At 36.8% G+C, this 26,498-nt stretch overlaps 1 protein-coding gene across 5 annotated transcripts in view; it reads left to right on the top strand.

The window, feature by feature from the left end:
* Positions 1-26,498, top strand: part of Nol4 (nucleolar protein 4) — a 363,650-nt gene that overhangs the window by 284,285 nt on the left and 52,867 nt on the right. For all 5 annotated transcript variants that reach the window (XM_026783520.1, XM_026783518.1, XM_026783519.1 and 2 more), the window contains one exon: positions 16,901-17,014. In XM_026783520.1, the coding sequence (XP_026639321.1) occupies positions 16,901-17,014 (114 nt within the window). The remainder of the gene's footprint in view (positions 1-16,900; positions 17,015-26,498) is intronic.

Here is a 26,498-nt window from a genome sequence, read left to right as displayed (position 1 = left end):
TCTGGATGTTTCAGTGTGATGGGTTGAAGTTGCTAAAGAAGACATAGGTTTCAATGTAAGGCTTTATATTTGGAATTTCATGGAGGTAAATTCTTATGAAATAAATGACAGTAAAGGCAAGCCCATCCATCTATTGTCAATTTTCATATTGCTCTCCAAAGCAGAGATGCTCTCTCCTCTACTGGAGAACCATGCTGAGCATCTATTTAGGGATTCTGCATCCACTACCTCCAACTGTCTGCTTTGGGTAAGTTGTCTCTCCTGCCTGTGCTAGGTTCCCCCTCTTCAGACCACAATCATCCCAGTGCCTAGTTCTGGGAGCATTCCCATCTGCTAGTACAGACAGTGTTTCCTAGAAATCCTTGCAAGTCATTTCTGGCACAAAGTAAGTCTTCAAAGAATCTGAAACAAGAAAACATTATCATGTCTTACTGATTTATCATCCAAAAAAAGTTTCTTGTGATGTTTTTATTCAGAAATTTTAGAGCCTTTCAAATACAAATGTGGTTCTTAAGATTTTTATGTTAAATCGAAAGTTTGCAGTACACAAGCCATTTAATAAGCAAAATGGTAGTGCTAAGTGTCCAGATTTAGATAATATAGGTAGCAGAGTGCAAGAGAGAACAAGAAACTCACTTGAAGAACATGAACTAGTTTCCCTGTTATAGATTATCTAATATTATGTTACACATAACAAAGACTGATAAGGAACAAAGTGATCTCACATCACAGAGTTTACTTTGATATTGAATTTAAGTTACTTAACAGTTGGTACAAAAACCCAGTTGTTGGAAAAGAGAGTTGGCTCAGCCTCTACAGCCTAGGCTCACAAATAAAATTCCCATTGGTAGCTAAGTATATTTTAGCTTATAAAACACATATATTCTCCTTTTAATAAAATGAAAACATAAAAATAGCATTTATAAATGTTATTTTTACAAGTATCTGACACTACTTATCTTTCAATGAGATTTAGAGATTCTATCCTTCGGTAAAATTCTTTTTTCTTGGTATATACTGTTATATTAATCATTCTTTAAAGGAAAGAAATCATCATTGTACAGAATTCATAATTTTTCTAAGATCTATTGTAGACATTGCATCATATAAAATATTGTTATTTTATTGATTACATGTATTTGTTTAACACAGGTGTCTATTAGTAGAAATTTAGTAAAAATTTCTGCTGTGTATGAAAGAAAAAAATTAAACTAATACAAAATGTAAGTTTTACATACTAAACTTAAACACACTACCGAGAAATATTTAACCTTTAATATTTTCCATCTATTCAGCTTTTGTTTATTCAGTGTGTTTCATATAAATAGAACTTCAAAGGTAGCGGGGAGAAATGTGCCACATTTGGCTTGTTGTTGCTAAGGAAAGACTACCATTTCCTGATCATGAGTCACTGAGATGACCCCTTATCTGACATGAAGTGCTCAAATGCAAATTGCAGGATCCGCTGTAACTACATCAAAGATGTAGATGAAAATGGACTCGGCAACTTAAGCCATTACTGTCCTTTCTGTTACTAAATTCTCCCTAGTAAGGAACGCCTCCTTGGAGATGAGAAGCACACTCTTATATAGGCACTCTTGAATGTTTCTTTCACTTTCTGTGCCTGCTTCCTTACTATGAATAAGGAATTTGAATAGGATTTCATTCTTTTTCAAAGTCATCTTACAAGAAAAAGAGAGAAAAAAGAAAAAAAATAGTGAAAGAAAAAGAGGAGAAAAGAAAAAAGAGAAGAGGAGGTGTGGCTAATGCAGAGCATTTCAAACTAACGAAAATACGCAGTCTTAACTCTTTTAAATGTTATGTAAGATGACTTTCAGGATTTTAAAATTCAAAATATTAAAACAAAAAAGAAGAAACTTAGTCATTTTCAAAAAAAGTATATTTTTATGTGCACCTTGTTCTATAAGATGTATCAAGTCAATGAGGAAATCAACTCATTTTTAAATACATGTAAAAGTTACTGTAAAGTGTAGGCATATTTGAAGGAGATTGGGTACCAATCAATAGGCTTAGTTCTTGATTTACTTGGGGTCCCTGGGACCAGAAGACCACATAAGTACAGAGAAACCCAAAGCCTCTGGATTATGAGTTTCTTGTTGACTTTATGAAATCCAAACTGAGATTCCTACTTTGTGCTTTATCACAACACAAATAATTGAGGATCTTAATGTTCACTCTCCTTTTCTGCCTCTGTCTATACAAAATCTATTCCTGTTTAATATTCATGTCATTTTTTGTTGTCCACTGAATTTAATTAGAGTTACCTGCATGAGTATAGATGTTAAGCAATTACGTACTTAAGCAAGGGCAACTTACCAGTGACTACACCATTGAAGAATGTGACTGTGCCTGTCACAGCAAGTGTGATCTGACTGTAGGTCCTCAGTGAGGGGCATAGCCTAGTGAGCCTCTTCCCTGTCCATGATGGAATGTTGATGGACCCAGTCTTGTTTAGGTCTTGTGCCTGTAACCACTGATGCTCTGACTTCAACAGTCATGTCCTGAAGACGTCTTTCACAGAACTCTTTCCCGTCCTCTGTCCCTTCGATGCTTTCAGCCACCTCTTCTGCAATGCTCTTCGAACAATGGAGAGGGTGATATCGATGTTCCATTTAGGGCTGAACACTCAACAGTTATTTATTCTCAGTACTTTCACCAGCTATGAGTCTATACATTAGCTGTCATTTGGTGCAGAAGGAAGTGTCTCCAGCCAAGGACATTATTAACCTCTGGGTATAAATATGGATTTTAGAAGACTGAAACACTTTTAATCAGCTTCACTAAACACATTAAACAAACATTAGAATATATGTACATAACTAGATATATGTATATATATGCATGTATGAGTTTTTATTTTCCTAGAATTATCCAGACCTAGTAAATTTTGATTGATTTAGTAGAAAAAAAACATTGTGTTGTGTTCTGCATAATGTTTCTTTTTTTTCTCTGCATAATGTTTCTAACACATGAATTAGAATCACTGCAAAATTTTCTGGCCACAAATTTCCACCAAGTCCTTATCACCAAACTCAAACCCTGGCATCTTAAGCATTAAAAATAGAATAGAATAGAAATAGAATAGAATAGAATAGAATAGAATAGAATAGAATAGAATAGAATAGAAATAGAGCTTGTTTAATGAAAAATAAACCTAATAATTTTGATCCACTGTCCAGTCAGTACAGACTGTAAAAACTCAGTGAATTAAGCAGCCACTAAAGTGAACCTTTGAAAAATATCGTGTGTTAAATTGTTATTGATTTCTACTGTGTGGCTTTGACCCTTAAGTTACTTCAGTAACTGTTCTCAAGAACAGGAGTTAGTCATTCCAGGAAATGAATCAGTTTCTCCAAAGGGCTGTGATCTTAAATTCAATAATAGCTATACTAGAAACTGACAAGAGCAAGTCTATAATAAGACAGGATTGATGCCTACCAACATTCCTCTTGTACTAACTAGTTCTCCTTTTTGTTTCCTATATTTGCATGGAGACCTTTGTTGTGTAGACATATAAGTGTTTCTGTAAAGCTCACGTGAAAATGTTTAGTAGAAATACAGTAAAAGTGGCTTTTAATGCAATAACCTCTTCTAGCCTCAATTGTGTCCTTACTGATATAGTCCAAGTAACTTAGACAGCTGAATTCAATGTCCTCATCTCCTTTAAATAAAACACATTCCTGATTGTTTAATGAGAGTTTATTTACTTGTGGAAATAAGCCTTATTCAAGTATTTTTTATATAAAATTTTGCTAATGATTCAATCCACATAATTACTACATACGCATTGCAAAATACTTTATTTCAAAAGATTCTCTTAGAGTTTGATGCAGGCAGAAGCACTTATGAAGAAGCAGAGTCTTGCCTTAGTCCTCACCGCCAGAGCTATTAGCGTAGTGTCTTCATTTTTGGACCTCTCTGTCAGGAAGTCTGAGCTAGATGTCGTCAAAATCTCAGCAGTCCTGTGTCTGTGTCTCTGTACATACTTCCATCTTAGTTAGCATACTCACTTTAGGGGGAATGTTAGGCAGCATTTTTTTTAATTTTATTTATTTATTAAGGATTTCTGCCTCCTCCCCGCCACCGCCTCCCATTTCCCTCACCCTCCCCCAATAAAGTCCCCCTCCCTCATCAGCTCGAAGAGCAATTAGGGTTCCCTGACCTGTGGGAAGTCCAAGGACCGCCCACCTCCATCCAGGTTTAGTAAGGTGAGCATCCAAACTGCCTAGACACCCCCAAAGCCAGTACATGCAGTAGGATCAAAAACCCATTGCTTAAAGGGGCAAGGAAACAGTGGAACTCTGAAACTAGCAGAAAGCGATCCTTTAGTGTTAAAGAAAATCTGGGTTTTAAGTAGTGGTTTCTATGCTTTTCTTGTGCTTGGTACAGGCCACACAAAGCAAAGGCCTTGCTTTCACTCCCTGATGACGTATCACAGGCTACAGTGGTATCTCCTCTTCAATCTCAAGCATGGTTGTCAAACGTGTATCAAAGGACTGGGGATATGGTTGAGTGAGAAAAGACCTAGTCTCACAAGTCGGATGACATGAATTTCATTCCTAGAACCCATATAAAAATCTAGATACGGATGCACATCTAATTTCAACATGCCAACAGCTAGACAAAGACAGGAAAATCAATGGAAGCTCTTGGTCTAACCGGTTCAGTGTGTGCTGCACAGCAGATACAACAAGAGCCATATAACCTGTGCCTTAAAGGTAGGCGAGAACTGACCCCTGGAAACCGTCCTCTGACTTTAACCTGTACCTTCTACAGTGTGCATCTGCTCGCTCAGTCTCGTTCTCACACTCTCCCTCTGTCTCTCCCCCCCACACACAATTAATTAATTAAAATATCTTAAAGTGATTCTTAAACTCAAAATTATATCAACAATATCATTTACCCAGCACACTGGTTCTTAGCAACATCTCTGTCGCATCTTTATACTTTTAACTATTGACATTATTTTTTGAATTACATGAACACACTTATTCATGTATGTATATAATTTGCAACCAATTCCTTAATAAACGCTAATTAGTGAACACATGTGGTTTGAATTTTCCAACTGCTTTCTATGCCCTCTGTAGTTGTCAGCTCCTACTATTGCAGTCATATAACAGAGTACACGGTGGGCTGTTTTCACTCAATCTGAGCAGTTCACTCACAACAGTGAATTTGATGACAAACTATGATGTGCTCCTGAGTAATTCTGACACCTTCCCTCTGATGTCACTGATTTCTTACATGTTCAACTCCAACGGTTTCTCTCAACGAAGCCTTTATTATTGTACATATATTAAATCTTAAACTTTCCTTGAACAACCTACACAGGAAGTATTAACACTTGAGACTGGGTAAAGAGATGGCTGACTTGGTTGAGTTCCTGCTTCACAAGCATAATGGCCTGTGTTAAATCCAGAATATATGAAAAAACTGCTGGCTCAGTGCTATGTGCTTATAATCCCAACTCCAGAGAAACCAACGTGCATGTCCCCAGGGTTCACTTATCAATCAAGCCACTTACTTTGCAGACTTGCTGCTGTGAGAAATCCTGTCTTAAGAGAAAGTGGGTGGTGCCTCCGGCATGTGCACACACTGGTACACAAACACACACCATGGAATTATCTAAAGTTTCCTGTGCGTTCCACTGTTTTTACAGAATTAGGGTCCAGCCTTATTTCCTCTGAATAAATCATCATTCCACACCTATTCCGCTCCTCATCCACCTCCTCAGAACCTTGCCTATCAACCATGTCCTCCTGTTACATGCTCTGTTTGACCCACTGAAAATGAGGACTTCTGTCCATAGATACCTCTTCAGTTTCCTCAGAACACATTACCTCACAGATTACAGCATTCGTCAACCATTCTCATAGCCTTTGTACGCTGGCTCTTACTTCCCTACTACTGGATTGGTTCTTAGAAAAGACATGCGACTCCTTTGCACCAAACCCCACCGTTGTATTCCATACATCAATGCCTAGCTCTTTATCTATTGCTCCCCTGCCTCCCCATTTACCCATGTTATCTTTGGGGAATGGCATTTTAATGCATACTTGGTCATGGACTCTATGACACCCTAACCACAATTGTAAGTTTCTCTCAGTGCACGCTACGCTATTCTACAGTAGGAGCAACAGTCTTAGTAGAGGTTTGGAATTTCATTCAAATGTTGATCAGTTAGTGCGCTGGCACACTGGCATCCTTACTTTTCAACACACATTTTCTCCATGGCTACTTTATCTACCAAAATGCTACCTGCCACTTTCTAGTTGGTTTATGTTGGATAACATTGCCATTGTCATTTTCACCCCTGCCTAAAAATTCAGAATGAGATATCATTGGTCACCGAATACTGTTTATTCTTTCTGTGGTAAATTTCCAAATAAACACGGTAGTGTCCTATGTCAGTCCTTCATGTCTTGTGCCTACCTTACTGTGCAGTATTCTAGATGGACTCCTTGCTTGTACCTTGCACAAGTCTATGTATTCACTCTCCTTAAATGGAGCAGAATTAATGTTATAGGTGCCTGGAGATTTTTACAGCTTCATGTCTTTTTTAAGAAAAATAAAATTCAAAGCTATAAAAGTAAAATAATTGATTGTTTTAAAAAGTAGAGTCTGGTGTGGTGGCGCACAACTGTAAATTCTGCACTCTAGTGGGAGCAGGAGGCTTAGGTGTTCAAGGCTGCTCTCCTTGATATTTAGAGAATTCACGGGCACCCTGTTATCCATCAGATGACTGACCCTGTCTCAAAACTAAAACAAAATAAATCAAAATCTAGAGTACAAGCAATGAATGCAAAGAAAAGTGGGTATGTAGATAGTTAGAAAATACACTACGGAAACATTTGAAACCCCTGAACATATTTTTTTTGACATCTCTATAGACACTTTCAGATTCACTTGCGAATCAATGCTGCTGGTGAAACTGGCTTTTTCTCCTACCTCAGACTGCTTCTAGGAACTCAGCACTAAGGAGGCCCACTCTATGACCCCAGGATCTTTGCTCATAGAGTACCTTCCTCAATTTTGGCTTCCAAAGTATGCAGCTTCACCATCTCAAAACATAGTAAAAAAACTCGGATCTTAAACATAACCTTTTGAAGCCAGGAGATCTGAGTTTAATTCCTGTGTTAGTTCAGTTCCTCTAATTGGAATATAATATATTTCAGAGACTCAGTTTTCTAAATGAAATGGCTGTTGGGCCATTATGTGTGATAATGTATGTAAATGTTTGACTGACAGTTACATAATTATCTACTTTTTCTTCTAACACCGTCAAGTTTTTTTTCATACCACAGTCTATCATAGAGAATTACTGTTGCTTTCCTTAATATTTAGTCTCTTGTTCTGTGGATTTTCTCAAGGATTATGGTTACCCTCTGCCCATTATTTCCTACATGTGTTTGAATTAAATAATAATTATATGGCAATATATTATATATATGTAATATATAATATATTATATTAATAAATATACCATAATTATTATTTAATTCAAATATATTTGTCACAATAGCTCATCATGAAATTACTTAGTTTAAACATGAAGTTAAGTATTATAGAATAACTCCTACCTATACCCCTTATCTTCCCATTATAGACATAAATACTGAATGAAATATGAATTGAAAAATATCTACCACAAAATAAAAACAAGTCTGATGGAGGAAGGTCATTGGTTAATTGGAGGAGCGGAAGGACCTCCCGCAACACAAGTCAATAGCTAAACTTGTAAAAGAGCTAGGAAGCATACAGCCACAGTTACACACACTTACTGGAATAGGATAGCAGCCTGGAAGATAGAGTCAGAGAACATGGACAGAAAAAAATTGGGACTGGAGGCTGAGCGATCATCCAACTCAGAACGATCAGGCAGGAAAGTACACTGAGAACTGTGTGTGAACTGAAGACCTTCCCCACAAAATAGCTGCTACTTCAAATAAGGGGAAGAAGCCTCCATTCTGTCTTCTGGAAGTAAAATTGCCAGGCATTTTATGCTTTGAATTTAATCCCCTACTAGGTGGGTCAAATAGAATATAAATGTTAGTCAAGGAGAAAAGGGATAACCAGAATCTATAAATAAGAAAATTACCTTCTTGTAAGAAGGTAGACATGGAGAAAAAAGAATCTGGCCATAATAAAGATCTATTTAGCAATCCTGAGAAGAAATTAGGAAAAAAAGGGGGGGCAATATTTTAGGGACCATGATGACAAATTTTCTGAATTGATCAAACCATGAAGCCTCTGGGTGGGGAGGTAAGAAGTCAGCTTCATACCTAACCAACAAATAAATCAACTTTGTACCTAATACTAACACAATAACACAAGAGCAGCACCAAGAAATCTTTACATTTACCAGGAAGAAAGAACTATTTGGAAGAGAAAGACCATCATACTGATCACACTGAAGACTTGTCCACATAATGTCAGAAAGGCTCGTAAAGTAAACTACTTAGTAAACTACTAAGAAAAATATGCTCCACAGTTTAGTCTTTGCTCTTTTTTTTTTAAGCAAAACTCCATTTAACTTACAAATTAATATTGAGTAAACTCCACCTTAATTGTGAGGAAAGAAAAAAGCAACCAGCTTCATAAAAATACTAAAATTTCTTCTCACAAAGAAAGGTCAGAACAAGGAGAAAAATATACCCGGAAACAATGGGCGATTAGCAGCACTGATGACAAGTAATTAATGGAGGACCCTGATTTTATATCCAGTGAATTTGCATTGTAAGTTTTGGCAAATTGTGGGTCTTGCTTCCTTGAACCTCAGCTTTCTCATTGGATAAAATGAAATGATAATACTTATCATAAAGACGAAGACCAATATTGCTTGAAATAAGAGGTGTCAAAGTTCCTGCCTGGCAGGTGAGAGAGTGAAATCATGTCTTAGACCTCAGGTTAAATCCCGCTTTTATAAATCCACTAGGTGTCTCTACCTTATGAATTAATAGGATTGGACCAGATGTGTGCTCATCTGCTAAATCACCTTTCTAAGAGTAATCTCCAGTCTCTCTCTTCTACATGCAGATTTCACTTTCTGTGCATCTTCTCTAGTTTTGTCTTATTGTCGTTACCAATATATAGTCTCAGCTCCTGCAGTTTCTGACTACTGTGCTTTTGAACTTGTGTATCTCTGTGCCATCCCCACCATCTTCCAGAGTGCTAGTGCTTGCTCCTGACAGCTAACAGACTGCATTCAACTGGATTAAACTTGTTGAGTGAAGGAGCGAATGAATGAAAAGATATTAAATAGCCTGTTACTTTGTGATGGAAAGGAAGTGAGAGTTGAGTGGCTTTTACTGTGTGACAATGCTTCAGTGTCTCGGGAGTTAATTTCTAAAACCTGCTGCTAACTAAATGTCAAGATTCATGCATTTAAAAATTAAATTTTTCCTCTAAAGATGTTTACATGATACTTCTTTTTAACTCCTCTTTGACTTTCAGCACATTGATTTTTTTTTTATGTAAGTGGTAAATATTGTGAATCAGTAGCTACAGTAGTGACCGTCTTTGAAGAGAATCAATCTGTAGTTAGTGGTGTTGGGAAAAGTTGCCATGATGTTCAATTCTGTGTTGTTACGTGTAATAATCTATAACCAAATGTTTGCAGATGTAGGTGACGTTCCTAGTGGAGATTAAAAGTGAAGGGCGAACCGGTTAGAATTGATAGCATGGTATTTTCATTATCTTGCATAGTGGCCAGTTCTAATATCTGTTGGCATTAGCCAAATGCTGCTGCTATGAGTGAAGCTGCAAGACATTAATTTCCAATTTATTTATGAAACAATATTGTTCATGACCAATAATATTCAAAAATCAAGGTCAAGACATATGAATCATTAGTTCATAAATGAAAGCTCTCGCTTGAAGTATATGTGGTGGTTCATATCAGTCATCTGAGCACTGAGGGGCCATGGAGAGGGATTACTGTAAACTCAAGGCCAGCATCCACTATAGTAAGGCACTGTTTCAATACATCCAGAATGAACAACATAAATTAAACGTACATTAAAAGCCAAAATGCCAATTATTTTATATTATGCTTTTGTTTAAACTATAGTTTTAAGTTCCTTTAAAATTAATCAAGGTAATTTTCTCAAGATAATGATTCCAGTTCTTCCCCCATAAACCCCTTGGCCACAGCTGATGTTTGACTTCCTTCCATTCTTAGCTGTGTTTCTCTGTAGTAGTTTATCTGTCAGATCGTTCCTTTCTATCTGCTGGAAATGTTGTCCTCAGCACTTCTGAAAACTTGCAGCCTAAAAGCAATCCTCTAACTGCAAGTTTCAGGTCCCCCGGAAAAACAATGAGTCACCTCACCTATTTGAGGCATATGCTGACCTCTTGGGCCAGATCCTGGGAACCAATCAATGAACTTCCATAACTTCCTGACCAATACTCAGGAGGCCAGATGAAATCAGTACAGCTTTGTTGCTTGTAATTTTTATCAAAACTATATTAAAGACACTACTAAGGACAGCCAAAGTACGATTTTCACCACATTCCCAAGTCTTGGTTTAAAATCTCAAGTTACCTGTAGTTAAGGTTTCAAATGACGCAGCCCAGAGACCATGGTGGAATGCAACTCTGCTTATTGCATGGCACTCAGAATCTGTGCACCCTGGGAAAACTGCGTAAATACAACTATGTTAGCCTTTCAAAACATTCACAGAAATTGGGAATAACATTAAATATTCACTTTGTCATATGTTTATTACAATGTTTTGAAAAATACTTCAGAATTCCTGAAAACAAAGTATAAATCTATTACTGATGTTTTAAAACCTATGTGTTAGACACTGTACCAGTACAAGCTAGAAGTTGTAAGCATTAAAGTTGTATATGTTTCTCTCTGAATTTTAGATTTTTTTGACTTATAAATTACACTCATTAAACACATTTGTTGAATAAAAGAAGGTAGTATTAGCTTGGCTGTTGTGGCTCACACTTTTAATCCCAACACTCAGGGGTAGAGACAGGCAAATCTCTGTGAGTTCGGGGCCAGCATAATCTGCAGATTGAGTTCCTGGACAGCCAAGGATACACAGAGAAATCCTGTCTTAAAAAACAAGACAAAACAAAAAACAAAACAAGCAAATAAACAAAGGATGATACCTGGGTCAGTCCAATACAGTCAATAAGGTATCTCTATAATACTAGTGTCTATGAATCATAGAGCCCATCAAATAAAGGGGGCTTTTTAGGAGCTTAAATTTTTATGCAGCCTTTATGATTATGCCTTTTTGCATTGATATATCATTTGGGGAAACAGTGTGTGTTCACATCAAATAAATAGCATGTTCCTTAATAATAATTTTCTTTAAGTAACCAGAAGAGAAGGGAAAACTCTTAATTCACAGATGCTACCTAAATTTTCATCACTGAATCATTTTCTCTAAGTGACTTGGGGAGCACATTCTATTCACAACCTCGGTGGATGTCATAGCTGCTTCTCCATGTGTCTAATACTTAACTAAGGTGCATTTAAGAAGTAGAGTTTGGAGAGCACTCTGATATTATCCCATAAGTAGATTTATATTATTGAATTTTTGAAACTTTTGTGTAATTCTACAGTATCTTAAATGTATACCCAAACACCAGTGCATCTTAAGGTTGTTTAATATGTATTTCTAAAGCTAAAACTTGGCACCATTTGTTGCTACATTTCCCCTGGTTCTGAAAAGGAAGATACATCTCCATGGTGCCAACAGAAATCACATCTTAAGTTCCAATTAAAATGTGACTTTTTTAACTCCAAAGCTCCATGTGACCATTTAGCCATCTGTTGGGTGACACAACCCCACTGATTTGAACCTAGATAATTATGACTGTAGGAACAGTGCAGAGAAAAGTTCAGCTCGGGATCCAGTGGAGAATGACTGTTAATTATGAAGAGATAATTACTAAGAGTTTAGCTCACATGGAGGGGGAGAAATAGCAAATTTCTGGTGTAGGTATAAATCACACACACACAAACACACACAGAAACATTTGTCTCGTCTCAATGTTTTCTTCTTTTTCTCTTACCTTCCTTCCTTCCTTCCTTCCTTCCTTCCTTCCTTCCTTCTTTCTTTCTTTCTTTCTTTCTTTCTTTCTTTCTTTCTTTCTTTCTTTCTTAGGCTTTTCAAGACAGAGTTTCTCTGTAGTTTTAGAGCCTGTCCTGGAACTAGCTTTTGTAGACCAGGCTGGCCTCGAACAGAGATCCACCCGCCTCCTGAGTGCTGGGGTTAAAGGCGTGCACCAGCACTGCCCAGCTACATTTGTCTACATTTTAATCAATGCCAGGAATATTCCTTTAAGATACATGCACCACGTAGTATGTCTACTAAAATCACAGTCACCAGGAGAGGTGCTGTTTTCTACAAATTCTTCCTTAGAGTCTTTGCACTTTGGTCGTGACTCATTTAACACATGAAAACATTTGTACTTATGGCCAGTGCTAGGAATAAGGGAGGGAAACCTAATTTTTGCCATTGTTAGAATATGAATAAAGCCCTCAGCATATTCTAAAGTTACATTACCACTAGAGAAGAAAAACTGGAATGGGTCCTCAGCTGTTAAGTTTGATGACAGAAGGGAGGAGAAGACTCGGTACCATTGTGCCCTCACGTAATACCACAGAGTATTAGATTTGTTTTCTTCTCACCTTCTTCATATGAATAACTGAGCTGGGAAATAAATAAAAGGAAAATCATCAAGAAAAAAAATCAAGCCAATGGTTTTTACCTTAGCTATATTGTCATTAGGTGAGATATCCCTGAGTGATGTAGTGGATACAGACCTTTACTATGGGCTCACCAGTGTTAGAATCAAAGGCCTCTATGGCTTATTAGTTCATGAGGAGCCTCCTAAGCCTTCACTGCAGCCATGAAATGAAGCCCAACTGCTTGGTTCATGTGAAGTAATTGAGTGGCCCTCTGGATACAGTAACGCTAAAAATTTGTGACTTTTGATTGTGGCAGAACGTAGCCTTCAGGAATTAGTGGAGAAGTGTAAGCGAAGGATTTAAATCACCCCAAAATAAAGATGCTAGAGAAGTCCGAATGTATTCCTTGTTCAGAAGTAGAATGAAGTTAGCTGCAATGATGTATCTTCCAGTTTGTATTTGCTCACCAGAATTATCAGGTGGAAATAATTCTTTACTACAAAGTATTTACAATTTGCCATCATACATGTTTGAATCCCAGGGAATCTGTATGATTAATGGAGATGGACAAGTCATGCATTCTCTCCAAGCTTTGATTTGGCTTTCTCTAAAGAATGAATAATGTAAATACTTTTTCTTGAAGACTGTAAAGTTAGATGATGAATCTAAGCTTTTTGTATTAAGTTATGTTTATCCCAAGCTCCCAGTAGGAATTATTATTGAGAGTCATCTTAGAATTATATTCACATGACATAGGATTCTGCTTAGAAACACACATAGATTATACATTTGAGACTTGAGGATCTTAAAAAACATCTCACATTGCAAATTGCTAATTCACTTTTCTCTTCTGTCCAACGATCTTGAATAAATTTGGATTACAGTATAAATTTAGGCTGACTTCTATCTGCTTGTTTTTGAATTAGCATGTCAGTTTGCAGATAAGGTTTTTATTTCATTAACTATTAATTATTTAGAAGTGCTAATTGCAATACAATGTGAAAGAAAGAATGGTGAACTCAAATCCAGGAAGCTTAACTTTTAAAAGTAGGTGTTTGTCCTAGGGCAAATTAATCTATCTGGCTTCCAGTTTCTTCAGACTTCCGAGGAAAATAAACTATGCCTATGACTTTGTCTCAAAGGCCATCTATGGCTGTCACATAAGTAGGGCAGATAAAAAAAAATATCTATCTTTTGTTTGTGATCAACTTTGTGTCTGTAGGTCTGCTTCTATCTCCACTCATTAGAAGAGAGTATGATTGCTTTTATTTTGAAGTTAATTTTCTCCGCAAGTCTGAGACTTTTAGTTGTCAGGTAACCTTAAAAGAACAACTTGTTCCACTCAGGTAGAACTCTTTCCTTGTGCCTGACCAGACCAGTCATACATGTGGGAAAGGCCCTCAATCCCCATGACTTTCTCAAAAGAACATGATGTAAGTTCTTATGAAATACAGCTTTTACTCTCAGAGTGAAAGCTACAGCTCTGGCTTAGTTCTTTGAATTTCTTTTAAATTAAAGAACAGAAAGAATTTCTATGGAATAATTTCAACTAAAAATATTTCTTGTACTTTCTGTTCTTGTTCAACAAACTTTTACAAGAAATAAAACATACTCAACACATATTTAAGAAACTTGAATGCTCATTAGTAAAATTCAATCAACTTACTGAATTTTATAACTTTTTATATCCAATTTGGAATAAAGATACCCAACAAAGAGAACTTTAAAGATGACAAGGAACAGAGGTATGTATGCCTGTACCCTGTGTGATTGCTACTGACTGGATTAAGAAAAGGAGGATTGCTGGTATGTAACTGAGTTTATCAGTTCCATTCCTGGGACCAGATAAAAGTCTAATAATGCAGACAGACCTTTGTGAACTCATAACCCCCAATTGAATAACACCAGCTACAAGCCAAATAATTTATTTTTTTCATAATAGAATGCTCTTTCTTCCACCCTCTACTATAACTTTACCTCAAAGGAAATTCTGCAGGAAGCAAAACGCATGAGGTTTTCATACGGTTTAGATTCTATTGTTTTGCCAGGCAGTGGTCATAATTTAATGGGAGACTGATTTTATTGTTCAATGTATATTTGACACTGTGCTACATTTTGTTTGCCATACTTGAAGTAGACAGTGAAATGAAACAATACAAGTTTTGTAATGAACCTTTCGTCTTGGTTTGCCTCATTTGACCCTCTCTGTTCTCGAGGCAAAAGCTTGGCATAATTTTCCTCAGAAACACATCTATCATTGCCCCCTACTGTTTCAGGATCTCTCTCGTCTCTGTATTTTAGAAAAGTGACTTTTTGAACCTTATGGTTCTTTATTGTCAGATGTCTAGCCAACATTCCAGACAGCACACAGGAAAGATCAGAAGAGAAACCCTGAAGCCACCCCTCCTTCTAACCCAGTGAGTATGCTCTGGAAGTGGGAACAGCAAGGAAGCAGCTGAAAAAAAAAAAAAAACCAAAAGTTCCCTTCTAGGTCATACAACATAAGAGCTGTTCTATTTCAATACCGCAGAAATTTCTTCCTCTATGTCTTAAAACACGGTGGACACGACAGCTCTTCTAGAGTACTATTTCAGATGTGAGCTTTGTGTCTCAATTTTCTAAAGCACATTTCACATGGGAAAGTCAATAAAATGGAATCTATACAATAGAGGTATGTTCACGTTTGTAGACAAAGTGAAAAAGGTCTGAACCATATGAGAGATTTCTAACCAATAATACCCATGTGAGGCTAGCAAGATTGTTCTGTAGTTAAAAACTTACACTCAAGTCCAGTGACTTGAGTTCAAACCCCTGGATCCACAATGCATAAGAAAATCCGCTTCTGGAAGTTATCTTCTGACTTCCAAGTGTTTCTTGGCACTCACACACGTAGCTTAAACATACACAATGATATTTTTAATCCAAAAATAAGTAAGTAGTCATATAAATTTTGTGCTGAGGCTTTGAAATCCCTGAAGAGTCATGCTGAAGTGCATGCTCGGCTGCCAGGATACGTATTTTTTCAATTTCCCAGTATTTTATTATTATCCCTGTGACTTAATTTTCATGTGGTTTTTTAATCTATCATTTGCTTATCTTAATTAAAAATGTGCTATATCATTAAGCATTTCATCTTTCAGAGAGATGCTTTTGCATATAATTATGTGAAAGAAGAATAGAAAACTTTTAAATGATTATAATAAATGATCTGCAGAGTTGCCCACATTTTATAAGTAGCTTAGTTAGGCTATTAATTAATTTCTGTGTAGCCTATGGAGAATATATATTTCCAACATGTGCCTATAAAATTATTACTATAAAATCATATTTAAAAAATAAGGGAAAACATGGATTTAAACACATAGGAAATAATCTCACACACAAAAATAACCTTGGGTAGACAGAAATCATTGTGTGGCTGGCTGTGTTATCTTGTATTTAACTAAGGTAGGAAATGTTCTAGGTATATTAACCATATATATTCTTCATAAAATAGAACCTCAGTAAGCATTTGCACTATTCCCATTACAATTGTATGGCTTACTAGCAGGGCGTGGTAACAAACATCCATGATTACATTTTTCTGATAAGGAGATGGGAGGCATAGACAGGAGATAACCATGGAAGCTCCTGGACCAGCTAGCCTGGAAAACACAGTGATAATAACAGAACTTCTCAATCAAGGTGGAAGATGAAGACCAATATCTGAGGTGATCCTGTGGCCTCCATGTACATGATGCTCACTCACTCACACACACACACACACACACTCATGTGAGCACACTTTTTTTTAAAAAAAATCAGATTCTTTGGCATGGTTTGGTGTCAGGTTTTTGTTGTTGTTTCTTTGTTTTGTGACAGCACTGTTGTTTGTTTTTGTTCTGTCAATTTTTGTGCATTGTCATGTTCATAAGAGGATTAAATAGGCATGTTTATTTGCAAACTATGGTCAGCAGTCTTGCCATTGCCTGTTCATACTCCAAGACAATGATTCCAGATAAGTACTTGTGGCCACGGAGGCACAGGAATGAATGGCGTGTCTGTGTAGCAGCTGTAGCTCTAACCTCTAACTAGCTCTCATTTTCCATCTTTACGATTTTCATTTCCTCTACTGCAATAGATTCTCCTGCCCATGTTGGTGGTCTTCTGAGCTCTTCTGACATGTGGTCTGTTAATGATACTGTTAATAATTTTTCATATTCTTTCTCTCTTCTCTTTTAGTCTCGACCTATCCCTTCCCACCTTACTTCAGCAGTTGCAGAGAGTATCTTGGCTTCAGCCTGTGAGAGCGAGAGTAGAAACGCTGCCAAGAGGATGCGTCTGGATAAAGCCCAGGTACTGAGGAGCGTGGAGGAGCGCAGACTCGGACTGGAAAAATGCTATGCTCTGGTGATCCATTCATACCAAACCAAAAAATCTATGGTGGAAAGAGGGCTATAGCAAATCTGAATTAAGCTTCCTGTACCAATTTAATGACTGACTAAGAGGTTCTGGCTGATTGGTTATCATATTATTCAAATTTACCTTGCCGTTTATGACCGTGACTCAAATGTGTTCATTTGTAATGAAAATGAACCTACCTTCAGTGCTGTCTGGTCTGTACTGTCATGTACTTCTACACTGCTGGGGGGGCGGGGTTACTATACTACCAATGACAATAGATTGTGCTGATGATAATAGAAGTACAGACAATTTCTGAAAGATTAGAAAATCTTAAACGGGGACCTAATCTAATGGATATCCATGTCCTAAATTTATTCTTCTTAGTTAAATATCTGAGAACTGTATTCTTGAGGCTTGAATTGTGTAGTGCAATGGGTGCATATTTGGTACACTGTTCACCGGCACTTCTCTTGGTGGTTCTTTTAGTTCTGTATTTTTCTTTCCTTCCTATCCACAGAATAGACTTCTCTTCCTCTACTGGCATTCTTTCTTAATTATCCACAGTAAATTATCTAAATTACAGTGTGTTACACTATATGCTACTGACAAAGGCTTGCTTTATTCTGACATTTTAAATTTTATACAGTGGGTCCTTCACACTTATTGCAGCTGAGATGATTGTAGAGTAAATTGTTAGTTCAATAGTTTTTCTCAAGCATGTGAAAAGAGCCTTCTATTTCAAGATTAGAATATCTTTTAGATGTTTCAGAATGGCATTATTTTATGTACTACTTATTATTAAATATTATGTATTTATAGTCCAGAATTGCAAAGGGTGAAGCCTATAGTTAAACAAAATGTAGTATCAATGTTCGATAAAAACTATTTGAAAATGCCAATTTTGGAATTATTAATGGTGATATTAGTATATATTTGCATGTCCAAGTCTTCAGTTTAGATAATTTATCATCTTTATATTGGTGAAATTTATCATAAGGTGGGCTACAGCACTATACACATTGCCATCTGGGTAGCTTGTGCATTTGTAAAATAATCAACTTCACTTTGTTTCTCATATCTCCCAATAACTGATTGACAGCCAGATAGGTAATATCTGTGTGCTTCAGTTTCCTCATGAGAAATAATATTTGCAACAGTCATAATCCTCAAGAGTTGACGCAAGAATCCTAAAAAAGAGGACGCATGATACATCCTAAGCATTTTTTCTGGTAGCAAAGTAAGCAGCAATGAGGTCCACTTAGAAGATTCTCCTATCTAGGTCCTTTTTCGTTATCTCAGTAGCAGTGAAGCTAGAGATAAGCATCAATAGTTTAATATCTGATGTAATAATCTCTTGTCACTATAAGTACATTTGAGAAAAGATCTTAATTCTAAAAACTAAAATGTTCAAATTCTAGAATTAAAAAGACTTTTCTGCTTGACGGACAGTCACATGCAGCCCCTAGTGACTCTGGAATATATTTGCACTCTATAGTAAGCTGTAAAAGAGATAAAGACATATATTTAACTCATAAAATTGCCATGATGGTTTGGTAAGTCTCTATATTGTTAAGTGTCTATGCACCATATGCTTGGTTATCTCGAGCGGTAGAAATGCCACACTCACTTCGCTAGTCATTTACTGTTAACATTTGTGCTCACTGTTAAAGGTTGTTACATAAGACTAGTGTTTGTTTTCTTAGAGCACTCATCAATTAAAGAAAAACTACCAGCAATATCTAGGGATGAGATTGCCTGTTACTGTTCCTTAGAGTGGGATGGGAGGGTACCAGTGACCCCTTGACTCTGCTCTCAGATTTTCAATTCTATTTTTCTTTGTTTGCTAGAACATGGTGATTGTATCATGAAAAGTTGACTATTTTGAAATAGAAATATATACATTTAGAAGTCTCAAGATAGATGTAATTCTATTGACAGCCTCACTCCGATGTTGGATCCAAATCTTTGTCTAATTATGGGCTCTTGGCATTGAAACCATGCTTTCTTCATGTACCTGTAACCAGACTCACAATTCTTAGAACTTGCCCATGGTTTAGAGGTTTTCCATCAGCAGCTGACTGAAGTAAAAGCATAAAATTTCAAAACCTGAAAGGTCAAGTTCTGTTTTTGTGTTAAGCCTCACCCTGACCCTTCGTTGCCACTGGATGGCCACATAGTGAGCTCTAATTATGTATGTTCTTCATCGTTTATGATGTTTGATGAGTTAATTGGATTTTATGGAGCTGTTTGATCGATGAACATGAAAGATGTTATGGATGTGCTAAATTCTTTCTTTCAAACGTCCATTTCATAAAATCTATGCAGCACAGGCCTGAAGCCAGCCAGTGGCAAGGTCAGAACTGAGAGCTTCATCAGACATCAGAGTTTATGGAACTGAAGGGAATCGCTATGCACACCAGGATATATGCAGGGTTTCTGTCTTGCATATGAAAATATGGAATTTGTTCATGATTAAAAAGAAATCCTCCCTCATTTGGGTACTGGAAAAAAAAAAACATGAGCAATGTCAGACTTCACTTTTTCATCTCTGACAGTGAAAATTTGGAACGAGAGTTTCCTGTGTCTCTTTTGCTCATTCTCCATTCTTTATCATTCTGAGTTTCTGCTGTTGTTTAGGGTTTTGGTTGTTTGTCTGTTTTGCTTTTAGATTTTTTTCCTTTAAAACAAAGTCTCACTCTGTAGCCCAGGCTGGCCCCAATTGTTTGGTGATATTTTGGGTTATAGACAAGTCCCACCAGAAATATGCTTAGATGTTATCTAGGTTATAGTGCATTTAAAAAGATAAACTGGGCAAAAAGGGACAGAGTGACACCAGATCCTAGCTGGCTGCTTAATTCTTGTTTATGTCAAATTTTTGTGATCTTTTGAGGAGTGTCACACATTTTGTCCACATGCTTGACCAATGATTAATATTAAGAGTTTGGAAATGATTTTTTTTTAATTTATAGCTTCCATTCTTCTAATTGCATTCATTGATAGTTCTAAAGAAGAGTTCACCTAAAACCAAACGGTTGGGGGCTACCCCCCACCCCAAAGCATTCTCGAGTCTCCTGTCCTTGAAGGAGAAAGTGGTGAGCACCGGGGGATAGCCCTTTGTGCAGTTACTGAGAAAAGTGGGGAAAGGATGCTTGAAGGGGTTGTAGCGCCTGTGATTAAATTCAAGAACCCAGTCGGTGGGATTGGCCTGTTGCTTAATTACTTCGATCTAATCAAAAGTGAGGGAAGAGAATAATAAAATGCTGATTTTCTTCTAAGTTAAAACAAATTATTATCAGATATCCTGCTTGAACTTATGGGCTCAAGACTTAGAAATATCTATAAAGTCCACAGTTTCTTACTGTATTTTTTTAACATAACCATGATGCATTTACTGAAGTCTACATTTCTTCATGATTTCTTCCTTGCTCCGCTAAAGAGCTAGTGAGTGGAGCTGTTAGTAGAAGACATGCCATTATGGATGCAAACACTGAAACTCTAGCTGTGCATGAAGAGAATCTTCATACGTTTTATTTTGTCTTTGATACATTTGAAAACTATCAAAAACACTGACTGAGACAATTTTGTCTTTTTAAAATCCCCACCCCCGTGTGTATACATGGTGTGCCTATGAGTATGTATGTGCATTTATGTCCGTGTCAAGACACATGCGTGGAGATCAGAGGACAGCTTCACCTTCTACCTTGCTCGAGAATAACTTCTCTTTGTTATCCACCTTCATATATGCCAGGTTAGGAGTCCCACAAAACTTGGGAGAGGTTCTTGTCTCCTCCCCCTTATTCTGATTTGGGAGTTCTGGTAGTACAGATGCAAAAGCTCTGAGCTTTCTCTGACTTTGTATGGGTTCTGGGAATCAGATGCTCATGTTTCCAGGGAAATGTTCTACCCACTGAGTCACTAGCCTCGTGGAACAGATTTTGAGCTAAGAAGCCTCTTCATCATGTCTACAGTTTTAACTCCTTAAGACGATAAGCTTGACCACACATTGAATTGAAAGCTATATTTTCAGTAGATTTTATTATTTAACTACAAACTGTTGTAGTAACTGAAATATGACTTGAAACCTATTTTCTGAGTTTGCCAGTGCCTATCTCCTTGTCACTATTCCTGGATCTTCAGTATGCTCCTAGCATTTTCCTTTCTTACAGTCAATATTTTGGAGAAAGATTTATGTTTTCAAATCATTTAATATGTTTCAACATTGCTCCTCTATGTATAGGATAAAATATATTAAATAAGGAAAACAAAGCCCCATTGAGGGTAACTGTAAAATATTCTTTGTTTTATATTTTATGATAATTTTGGGCTCTGTATGGTACAGTATATGTTGTCAGACAATGATGTCCTCATTAATAAGGATATTAATAGCAGACACATAAAAGGATACAGCATTGTCTGAGACATCTTAGACTTATGGCCAAGGAAATTGTCACGTTTTATGAACCTGGATAAACCAATATTTAGAGACATTGTAAAAATTTCCCAGTGTATTAGCTTGTTTGGGAAGACACTCACTCTTTAAGATAGCCATCTTGTGCTTGATGATAATACTGACTTAAAATTTTTAAGGTATTTTTCAGTCATATAGCATGAATTTTGACAATTTGAGAAATTAATAAGGAAATGTTTACTAAAAATTCTATTCCCCATTTTATAGCACACTTGCTTCTTACAATTTTTTATTAGTTAAAATTTTTTATTTATTTTACATCCCAATCACATTTTCCCCTCTCTCTTCTTCCCCCATTTCCTCCCACCTCTTACAGTTTGATAGACAAAAACTTCTAAATATTATGAGCATTACACTATGTCTTCCACTTCCTCTGCTTTCTGAGGATTTACTCTTTTACCATTAATCTTGTTGGGACTATTTGAAATTTTCCCATTGCTTCATGAATTCCTTTTCATTGACTACTAGGGGCATATTCTACTTATCCTAATACAAATTTCAAATACAAACATCATCTTGCCTATTATTTCTAGGATAATTCCCGAGTAGCTGCATTCATAATGAATAAATAAATAATTTTTTTAAAAAAAATGAAAAGAATCCCCAAGGCTCTTAAAAGTCTCGATAAACAGAAGATCCATATCTTTGTAATTTTTCCTTTTAAATCTGATATAAAACCAAATTTAGTATAAATTAACTAAAGTCACAATTATGGAATATTATCCTCCAATATTTATATTAACAATGGCTTTAAAGAGAGTAGTAATAGTGATAAAAGAGTATCTCAGTATGTAGATGTGTGGACACAGGAACACCAGAAGGAATGACGAGGTCAGCAGGTGCCTGCTTCTCTAAGTCACATTCATGAGAATGCAGAAACTAAACTGTCCTCTACAAGTGCCAACTTGATGGGTTGGTGACATAATTCCCAAAAGATGGTAACATTCCAGGCAAAATGATGCAATAGTCTCTTCATTTACACAGGTGACAGACCTGAGAGAGTCTAATATGTATGTGAATGCAGACACTAACACCTTTGATTGTTCCTAACAATCAGTTTAAGTTTTGTCTCTACACATTCACAATGTGCTCTCTGGCTATTTGCATACATCTCTGAGCAGACTCCAGGTTGGTTCCTCTAGGCCAGGTAGATCTTAACTTCTACAAATACATATTTGCCATTGTGTTTTAAAAACTGAGTTTGTTATTCACATTTCACGACAGTTGAGGGAAAAAATGTCAATGGTGGTCTGAACCAATTCTGCAGAGAAAAATATTTGACTGCAATGCTGTTTCCATTGTGTAAGCAGACTACCTGCATCGCTAATATTCTGTAGTGTTAGCCTGATAATGGCTAGACTCAAATATCAGTGGGTTCAGCTGGTGTCCACAAGTGAGAACTTTTGTACGGGAAGTTTTTAAAACTTTCTGGTTTTTCTATTTATTTGAACTACTCTTTCTGTAAATATTAAATTATCTGACTTAGTAAGGAATGGTTGATGAAAATTACTTCTAAATTCATCCTAAAATAATTTATTTGGTAAATTTGCATTATTTTCTGATAGGCAAGTTTAGCCAATATAGAAAGGAGGAAAAGTTTCCCAAGAAGCCATTAACATAGCTTTTCCTGACCTTGTTAACTGCTTTATAATATTGGATTTTTAATTCTGGAAAACTATTAATCCGTCATTGCAACTCTCACATTGAAACTATATAAGGCATCATTTTTCATTAAGAGACTCTCGTTCTGTTAAAGATCGGTGAGGTGCAGATGGTACCCTGTGTAGATGGACTGTTGGAGACACTGAGGTAGAGTTCTGTGAAGTCTTTCTGGGTACTTGGAAGGATCTCAAGAGGAGGGACTGTTTCAGCTAGATCTTAAGAAGAGGAGATATTGACAGCAGTAAACCTTTCAGATGTATTCTTGACATGAAGAGCATTTCCAAACAATAGATGTCCTTTGATACCTAAAACAATAGTCTCCATAAAAGAAGCTCAGGGTGTGTGTGTGTGTGTGTGTGTGTGTGTGTGTGTGTGTTCATTTGGGCCACGTGTATATACAATACACATGCATGTGTGTGGAGGTAAGGGGCTAACCTAGGGTTCCTTCCTCAACTGCTGTCCGTCCTATTTTTTGAGGCAGGGTCTCTCTCTGAGCCTGGAGCTCATCACTTGGCTAGACTGGATGACTAGCAAGCCCTGGGGTCCACTTGTCTCTGCCTCTCCAGCACTAGAAACGCAAGTATGTGCTACTACAGTTGGCTTTTACACTGTTGCTAGGGACCAGAGTGAGGTCTAGATGCTTGTGCGTCAAGCACTCCATCAACTGAGGCATTTCTCTGACCTCAACTTGATATTTTTGGTAAGAAATGGTAGGACATGGAGCTGGATGGCAGGATTCTGCTGTGCTCTGCAAAATACCGCACACACAAAGGGCTTGCCAGAGGGAAGTGCTGAAGGATAAGACTTTGCGTGTCTGGAGAGTTTCACAAGCAGGTGTGTAAGAAGATGCCATCCATAAAACCTTGGGGAAGCTGAGTTTCTCGCAGTGTGGAGGTGCCTCTTATGATGTGTTTTGCCAGGATGTCGCTATATTTTAATTACAATTTGGTATATATGCCTAAAATAATTATGGAAGTTCAATTGCAACAAAATAATCATAGAAATCATGTCTGTCACTGATAAATAGACACAATAAACACAAGTAATATTGAATGCCATTTATTTATTATCACAATCTAGATCAAGTAATCCAGAATATTTCAAATAATATATGTTCATATAGTTACATTCAAAATTGCCTTTCTACCTTAAAGATATTTTATATCAAAAAGTAGTTATTACAGTCTTACTAAATTAATTAGATGATTTTTAACATTTTCAAGAAATGAAGGTAAATTTATTTCTGTTTGGAGTATGTCATTATTTCACTCATTTTCTTCTTACATAAATTTAACTTAAATAAATAAGTTATTTCATTCACTTTTTTCTCAGACACACCAATCTATGTGTATCTCAGTGATAATGTAGCCCTATAGTTCTGTCTGTTGACAGTAGTGTGATTCTCTCTTGGGCAGGTAGGACAATGGGAAGCTCAGCAGCTTGGCTTATTGTGTGTGACCTTTCTGAACCCTTTGGGATTCTGAACAAAAGTCCCACTCTGTGATGATTTGGTTTCTCCATCACTTGCCTACTTTATTGCCTTTTGTTCCGGACTCATGTAAAATATTCACATATTTAAGTAGAAAATTGCACTTTTAATTTTTAGGCTTGTCTTTAGCTTTTGATGTTATCAATTGCAAGGTAGTAGATAGTGCCTACAGGATGAATAGGTAGGTTGAATTCAGACACAGAATTCAGCATAGCATATTGATATGCTTTTGCTGTCAAAGCCAGGAAAACACACAGCTGACTCGTTCTCCGTGAACAAGGCGGTTTTTTTCATGCTGTTTTAAAACGGCTATTTTTAGGCTTAGCCGAGAAATGATGAGTCTGGTGTATCTGGTTTGCAACAAATGAATTCATTTTTATCTTGTAATTTGTCCATTCATTGTTCTATCATTTCCCCTTAATTTATATACTTTACGAGCCATTAGTAACTGAAAAGGATCCATATTGCATATATTGGGAAAACTGTACTGAAGTCACACATCTGTTATGAAGTTAAGGGATATCAAAGCTCAGAAAATTGGGTATTATTTTCCAAAGAAAGAGATTTTGTTATTCTTGACACCACATATGAAGTATATACAAGGACTCTAACAGACTCAGGAAATACAGAGTTTGTAGGAAGTCAGTCTTATATTGAGAGTTGAATGGACATTGCTTGGACTTTAAAGGAGCTGAAGAGTAGTCCTACTTAACAATTATTTCCCTTGTCAGTCTTTCTGTGTACTGTTGTCTCGTGGTTACTAGTTCAGCTGTGTACCATTGGAGCATCTGCAGTAGGCTCAGGGGCTGCAGACGAGGTAACCGAACACACCATCTTCTAAAGAGTGTACCAAGCAGGCGTCTGTTTTCGTTGGTGGTCTTCACATGGACTCCTTCTCATTATGGTATGGGAGGCTGATGGTCTTTGTACAGCAGTTTTGTTTTTCTTTTGACTAGTCCATTAAGAAGCTTCTGAAGTTTCCAGCATCAGGAAGCTCATCTTTATGGTCCCCTCAATGTCCTCTACCTTGTCAGCAAAAATTCTGAGGGAAAAAATGACTTGCCTTAGACATCGCATTGACTCCTACACTTCCGCGTGGCACCAGCATTATCCCTCACTCACACTCCAGGAGGGAGACTTGTGGAAAACCACTGCTCAGTGTGTTAGGGTTCTGTGGGAAGTTTTCTGCTATTGTTACCGGCAACATCAGCAAGAAGAAAAGGCCAGGCATCATGAATCAAGTCAGATTTTTCCTGTAGATCAACCAGCTCCAGAGTAATTTTCCGTTCCTATTGTAAAATTTCTGGGCTCTTTATTTAAGAAAATGAGATGGGTCCTTCTGGCACCTGCAAAAACATGGCAGGGACTGACATACTTCTTTGTCTCTAACGTTTGTGTTTTCTAACTCCTTTATGAAAAATCTAAGTATCGTTTAATAGATATGATAGTTCTGATTTCTGGATAGAGACCAGTCAAAGATGAAAATGAGCTACAGTTAAACCTAAGTATAAAATATCTCAATGTGAGCAAAAACTTCATATGTTCAAGAAAAGAAAATCCTCATGTAATTCAAGTAACCAGACATGAAACTTCTCTGTAAAAACATCATTCTTTTGGCCAATTAGTTATTTGAAGAGAGAATAGGAAAAAAGAGGACAGAAAGACTGTCTTCAGCTGACATATCTGAGAAGGCAGAAGAGTAAGGTAACCTGATCAAAGCCCTTAGAAGTCAAATAGGAGGAGGTAGGAGTTTCAAGATGTCCTGTGAGTCTATGTGGGCATGCAACTCATAGGTTGCTAACATGTTCCCAGAAAGA

The sequence above is a fragment of the Microtus ochrogaster genome, chromosome 18 (assembly GCF_000317375.1).
Source record: "Microtus ochrogaster isolate Prairie Vole_2 chromosome 18, MicOch1.0, whole genome shotgun sequence".
NCBI classification, from domain to species: domain Eukaryota; kingdom Metazoa; phylum Chordata; class Mammalia; order Rodentia; family Cricetidae; genus Microtus; species Microtus ochrogaster.
The sequence above is the reverse complement of the archived record's forward strand: the minus strand, read 5'-3'. Positions and strand labels throughout refer to the sequence as shown.